General features: G+C 35.4%; 1 protein-coding gene across 3 annotated transcripts in view; it reads left to right on the plus strand.

The window, feature by feature from the left end:
• Positions 1 to 2,382, plus strand: part of CDH9 (cadherin 9) — a 113,848-nt gene extending 111,466 nt beyond the window's left edge. For all 3 annotated transcript variants that reach the window (XM_032991981.1, XM_032991978.1, XM_032991979.2), the window contains exon 12: positions 1,476 to 2,382. In XM_032991981.1, coding sequence (XP_032847872.1) covers positions 1,476 to 1,963 — 488 coding nt within the window. In that variant the 3' untranslated portion in view covers positions 1,964 to 2,382. The remainder of the gene's footprint in view (positions 1 to 1,475) is intronic.
• Positions 2,383 to 7,546: the final 5,164 nt, after the last annotated feature.

The following is a 7,546-nucleotide window of genomic DNA, read 5'->3' on the forward strand; positions in this document are numbered from 1 at the left end:
ACTCAGAACAGACTCAGGGACCAGTGCTGTGCAAAACAACTGTGACTACTTTGTGTTTCTTGACCCCAGGGTCAGAGACATTGCTCTGCTTACTGTTACAGACATAGCTGAAGCCAGAGTAGCATAAGGTTGAAAAGCATCTAAACAAAATTGTTAGTCTACAGCTGGTGTGATTCTCAGCACCTTAGTTATTTGTTCAACAAGATGTAGTGTGTTAGGAGAGTAGACTGGTGCCATCATGCCCAAAATGAGAGTCATGTTAAGTACTTGGCTGTGAAAGGTGTTTCTTCATAATAACCTTTTAGTGATCTGCCCTACTATTGTATATGATGTTCTTAAACTTACTTAAGTGGGCTATTGCTTGTCTAGTATTAGGAAAACTTGAAAAGAATGTCTCCTGTACAGATACAAAACCCATAAATGAAACAGAACAAAGCAGCCTTTGCATTCACAACATTGCACCATGGCATGCTGAAGATCTCATTTCCCCTATCCCTACCTGCATCATGTCCAGTCTTCCCTTTTATTCAACAGTACTCAGGTCATTCAGAGTTAAAACTTTGTTCTTAAGACTCAACAAAAGTGCTCAGCACAGCTCTAATGTGTGGTTCAGTAACCATTGTTATGCCTCATTGTCACATGTTCTCTCTCCCACCTCCTATTTACTCCAGATACTGGAACTAGGTTCAGACTTTTAAATGCATTTAAGCATTGAACTCCTACGGAAATCAATAGCATTTAGGCACCAGAATGTATTTACAAATCCAACTTCAGTTCTTCATCTCTCTCTGTAGAGGTTCATTTTTGTGTCAATCCTTACCTCTCCAAAAGGAAGAGTTATTCAGCTAACATTTCTTAAACTAGGGGGATCATGTTTTTAAAAAGAAACATTTAGTAGCAAAGATTAGATTTAAATTCTTGCAGTCATTGAAGCCAAAAATAGTTTTGTCAATAGTATTGACAGCTGAAGGTCTTCAGGTTCTTATTTTCTGAAGGACCTGTATATCTCATTTTCAGAAGTGAATTATGCACTTAGGAATACCTAAATCACTAGTTTTCAAGAGGGTGAATTACTTTTGCCAGGGAGATTCAACTACATTTGATGAAATCACCCTTAGTGACTGTAAGGAAGGCGGTACTTCACAAAACTAAAATCAAAGTCAAACCCTAGTAGGATGATATATTTTACAACATTGTCTGCTTTTCAACTTCAGCTTAATTTTATATCTATTTCAAATATATAATATTTTAATAATTGCTCCCATAGGTTTAAAAAAGCATAAGTTTTTCACTGCTATAAAATAATTTGCTTCCTTATTAACTTCAACCTGGAGAGAGCTTTTATCACTATTTTCCTACTAAAAATCCCATGTCAGCCTTAAACCTTTTCCAGTTCAACAGATAATGCAAAATATTTGCTCATTTGTTTTAATTCTAATTATCCATTTCTTCATTCATCTTTTGTTTACTTTCAGTATTAGTTGTCTTGTTTACAGCTCTCAAGAGACAGAGGAAGAAAGAACCCTTGATCATCTCGAAGGATGATGTTCGGGATAATGTTGTGACCTACAATGATGAAGGAGGTGGGGAAGAAGACACCCAGGCTTTTGACATTGGTACACTGAGAAATCCAGAAGCAAGAGAGGAAAGTAAGATGAGAAGAGATGTTATCCCAGAAACTATATTTCAGATAAGACGGACTGCACCTCTTTGGGAAAACATTGATGTACAAGATTTTATTCATAGAAGGTTAAAAGAAAATGATTTAGACCCAGCTGCCCCTCCTTACGATTCATTAGCAACATATGCCTATGAAGGAAATGATTCCATAGCAAATTCACTCAGCTCCCTGGAATCACTTACCACGGAGGGCAATCAAGATTATGATTACCTCAGTGACTGGGGACCTCAGTTTAAAAAGCTAGCAGATATGTATGGTGGAGAAGACAGTGATCGAGACTGAGAAATTAATCTGTGACCTGGTCAGTGTTAGTGGAATTCATGTCTATGTTACTAGATAAAGTGGCCTACTCTCTTCTACTTGGGAATAAAAAATTTACAAAAAAATAAGTGTTGTCTTAGTAAGGGTTTGCTTAATTAATAAGTCAACGTGAATGAATATGAATGATTTAGATTTTTAAAAATCTGTAATTCACCCTCTCTGCCTAGAAAACTCTGATGAAACGTTTTTTATTGACAATGAAAATACAGTAAAAGGCTTTTTGTGCCTTCTAATCATGAGATGGAAACTTAATTTTTTTTTAATTGCTTTGCATTACCTTTCCTACTAGCTGGGACAATGTGCACTTGTATTGTAACATAATCTCAAAAATATACTTTAAAAAAGATTAATATTTCTGCCATATTTATTGAGTTAAAGAATGTCTGTGTGTTGATTCATCATGATATTTTTATATATGTATATTTATATTTTTGTATTTTTATTAAATAAATTAGTATTTATAAAAACACTATTTACTCATGTACTTTGTTAATCATAAGGAACTGTCCAACCTTTCTGAAGAAAGGAAACTGCGTACTGTGAAATACTTAACTTTTGAATGCATCTTCTGATGTTAGATTAATGGCTGAAATGTACTGTACAAGAACAATATGGAGGGAGTATTCTGTAATGGGAATGCAGTGTAGAAAAAAGAAAAATTATTTTGAAAAAAATATCATAAATAAATGTAGTCTGACTTGCAATGTGTATTACTCTATGATATTATAATATAGTTTCATTATGAAACTCACCTCCACATACCTTCTTATATGAACAGATGACCAGTGAGAGGCTTTAATAGATATATGCCTAGGGATTTAAGGAATCATGAAGGTTTATACTGATAGATATGAAAACTTTTTTATAATATGTCTTTTTAAAATTTTGAATAATTAACCAAACATCAATAATGAAAGGAAGGCTTCTGTATTCTAACCTTATTTTGGGGTTTTGAGGTGATTAAGCAATCACACATGTTACTAATAGCTTCTTTACAAATCAAAGCAAGCCAAATAATAAAGTCCAACTAACATGTTATTAAAGATGTTAGTGTTTTCTTCCTTCAAAGAAGTGCATACATTTGCATATTTTCTAAAGTGTTAATGACAATCTTCACGTATATATCTGTGTTTAAAATCTATTTGCCTGGATCATATGTGATCCAACTGAGAGTGGTAAGGTTTATCCACATTTGTTTAAAAAAAAAAAAAAAAAAAACACAACAAATCAAATGTATGAAATAGAATCAAAGATATCAACAGTATAGGATGCCCGCTATCCATAGCAGTTCCATTTTTAATATCAACTTTAGGGAAAACCAAGTGCATACAAATACCCAAAATAATCATATTTTAAGGTTTTCTCTAGATTACTTAGACGTTTTTCAGATCTTTCAAGAAAGAAAGTTAATATACATATTGGCAATGTTGTGTGGACTACTGAGGCACTCATCTCTTACCAAAAAGATAATAAAGAGGCCACACACATGGTCATTTCACCCAGACATAGGAACACACACCTGCCTAATATTTAATCTTTACTATGTTGGCTTTCAGATTATTTCTCAAAAATATCTCTTTACTATTATTTATTTTATCCCTCTACCATATTCTTCTGCCAGCCCCAAGGATGCATCTCAAGTTTCTGACACTGAACATGATTTTTCTGGGACAAGTGGGTGTGTGTTTGTGTTAGAGGATTGGGCTTCCAAACAAGCACCTGCAGAACTCAATGTGAGCTGTGTGTCAGGTCTGTAACACTATGTTGCAAACAAAAAACTTTAGTGACACAAAAATGTCAAAATAATCTGCAACCATGTGGCAGCCATGCACATGGAGGACATGTAGCAACAAGACATCTGTGTGTAGCTTGATGGCACAAGAATGCATATTTCTTTTTTGTGTCTTGGAGGTGAAAGCAAAAGACTTATGGAATACATTCTCAACAGTGTTGCTGGTAATGTGAAAGTACACAGGAATGCATTAGTCTTTCGATGGAATTTTCATAACTTTAAGGCACTGCATTAACATAGGATAGGTGGAAAAAATATTATAACAGAACTATGCCCCTGAAGAGAAATGAGTGGGGGAAAAAAAAAAAAAAAAAGAATTGAAATAACAAAACAGAACAAAACAAGAATATAGGAAAAACTTCCTTGGCATATAGAAACTGTACACCTAAACTTCATCTTCAGTGACAAACACAGTAGATAGGACTAAGAGGAGTGCTTTTAACAATCTTTTAAATTGTCGTCAGAAGTCTGAATATCACACAATGATGTAGAATGGCAGGAAGGAGTAAAATGAAAATACATCTGTCCCTAAGCAAGGACAGATATAGACAAGGTATACATCAGTGGGGTTGAATAAATTTTTAAGAGTTGGTGCAGGACACATCAAAGGGTACTAGTTTGATTTCAGAGAGGCTATGGGTGAAGTCAGCTGAAGGAAACAGGGTGTGAGGAACTCTTCTTCCTTGACATATACATTTAATTTACAAATTATATTTTCCACATAGATTTTTTTTTCCCTTCCCCAGAAAGGAGAGACAGAATGAAAAAAGAAGCATTGTAGAAGTCACCTCACAGAACGCTCTGGTAGAGACATGTCCTCAGTACCATTATGTCATGGTACCACTGCTCTACTTTGGGAAGAGCAGAAACTCCAGATCATCAAAAAAAGGCACCAACCCTTCTTTCACTGTAGGTCTTCTCATCCCATGAATAATTGTCACTAAAGCTAAGAGAGGCAATTGTGCCCTTTGTTTTCAGCAAGAGGATAAACCTTTCCCATGCTTTCCCATTATTTCAGCAGTGAGCCCAATAACCCTGTATCACTTAAAGCAATATATGTTTAAAAGATGTCCTACATGGGTTTACAGCTGACAGGAATTCACACAGTTGATATAGCAAAACAAGTAATGTCTCAAAATTGCTAAAAATTTCAAGCATTCTTAAAATGAGTAAAACTAGCTGGCATGTCACCTGACATGCCTAGCTGGTAGTTATATGCACTTGTTCATTCAAATGGGATGCAGAAACTTTTTTCTATTACAATTCTTTTTAAAAAAATGGATCTTCCTTTACATCTGAAACAACACAGTAAATAGCACGTCACAGATGAGACATTTGTATTCACAATAGAAACTAATGTGATGTTTGTTTTGCTTTGTCCCATTTTTATCTGTTTACATTGATTGAGATTTTAGGCAGGGGCTTTTTGGTTACATTTTATACAATAGAACTAATGAATGACAACCATCTGTGATAGGATGAGCTGTTGCTTGTGGTGTCATAAACCAGACTGATTCCCAGAGTATTTCTTATGGAGGAGTCCCTTTTCACAGCAATAGCCATATCCCTCAAGGGTACCACTGCCACCTTTGTCTATGGTGATGGGTAATCAGCAGAGCAGATGCACTGCCTCTTAGTTTTCCCACTTAAATGCTAGAGGGTTATGCCTGAAAACCCCATTCTGTATCACCTTCCAGTGCTGAGGACATTATGAGATGAACAGGGGCAGTTTCTGGCTTGAGACTTGCTGAGGCTGCTGTGTGGCCAGCCACCCTGGATGCCCTAGTGGGTATTGAGGCTAAATAAATCTCAAGTTTTCTATGTCCCTGAACAGCCAGAGGGAGAGCTATAAGAACCAATAGGAACTTGCATAGCATTGGCAGATATAGAAAACTACCTTGTCAGGTTACAAAGGTGGCAGAAAAACTTCAGACCACCCTTTGATTAACTTCTGTTTTCCAGTAATAAGTTTAGACTGATAGTTATGTACATCAATTTTTTGATCATTTAAACAGTATTTTTGTGAAATAAATATTAACATAGTTCATCATTCAATTAGTAAACAGGAATTCTGACGAAGAAAGAAAGGAGATTGGGTAATAAGCATGTATGTGGACAACTCATTTTGAAGTCAAATTACTGGTAAGTCATCTCCTTTTAACCATCAGTTAAACAATAGCTATATGATTTCTCCAAGTTCTAAAGGAAGCATCACATCTAAATCCCACTATTACATTGTATTTGGATTCCCAAAGACACAGTGAAGTAAAAGAAGGACTTGAGAGGCCTCATAGAGTTTGATAGCTATTTTTAGTTTTACAGATCTATGTTTAGAGGAATACAGTGATGTCCAGCATAGATAACACTACCCGGCATGGTTGAATGAGTTGACAGAAATATAAAATATTTTTGACTTGCCTAATACAAACTGGTACTGATGAAGTTATTAGCTTCCTTTGACATTTTAATATTAGTGACATTGGTGGGCACAACTGACAAAAGGTCCAACAAGAAAAGACCCAGCTTCAGCTGAATAGGTAAACGATATTGGTCCAATAGTGGGCAAAAGTGCTGATTGACATGGTGGGGTATGCAATACTTGTTAAGCAGCAGGAAACAAAGAGAGGCATGAGAGAGGAACTCCTTCAAGTGATACTTCTGAAGATGTTCCTCCCTATGTGAGAGCACTGAGGCACAAAAGTGCTGGGAATTTCATGGTTTTGCACATCTTCACCCTCTGTGAAATCAACTGTGCTTAACAAAGTTCCAGATCCATGGGATTGCCTTAAACATCAGACATGTCTTACTGGGAAGTTCAAGGCCTTGGTACCTTAGAAGAGGCTCAAGAGGAAGGAGAAAGGTCATTTTTTGTGATGCTAATCTCACCAAGGATCTACTTTTCTGCCACTCAGATCTGATGTGATTCACAACAAAGGAGAAGTAGCAGCTGAAAACACTGAGGATGTACATGATTAATTTGTGATCTCTTGCAGAAAAACTACTTGTGACTGCTAAGGGCCAAGATAAATTTACTGACTCCTGAGGAAATACTATGGGATTTAGTCATCGTTCTGAACAGTCTTAAATTGATTTTGAGTGGGCTTTCCTCACATTTAAGAGCAAATAAACTGAGAAAAAGGAGTGAAAACGTGTAAAAATGAACACAGAAAAATTCCAAGTGAATGTTCAGAAAAAAAAAAAAAAAAAAAAAGTAAATCCATTCCATCTTGAAAGCAGGAAAAAAAATAAAAATAAAGAAGAGGAACATACAATGAAGTTTTTTTTAATAATGTTTATATATTTTCTATTTCTTTTCACTTTAACTGAATTTTGTAACACCATTATAGACTTACAATCTTATCCTCATAAAGAGTCTTTTCAGTAAAATATAATGCTGGAGACAATTTCCCACAGAAGGTTGCATCTTTCAGTGAAATGCCAAAACAGACTCCTCATTATGCCAGGTTAAGCAATCTGACTGCAACCATCACTATACATAAACATACCTACATTTTTTAGTAATTTCATTAAATGGCTGCTTTCAGAATGGAATAGTCACACACACACACAAATATATGAATCTTTCCCTTACTACTTTTCTTATGCATTGATGACAACAGGCATTAACACCTTCTGCTCTACCAAAGGCATTTCAACTACTAATGGTCTAATTTACTCTGGAATTTGTATTTTAAAGTCACATTTATACTTCATTCCTCACTTATGCTAAGCATACAGATAGAACACATAAC

Source organism: Tyto alba, unplaced genomic scaffold (genome assembly GCF_018691265.1).
Source record: "Tyto alba isolate M040663 unplaced genomic scaffold, T.alba_DEE_v4.0 Super-Scaffold_48, whole genome shotgun sequence".
NCBI classification, from domain to species: Eukaryota; Metazoa; Chordata; class Aves; order Strigiformes; family Tytonidae; genus Tyto; species Tyto alba.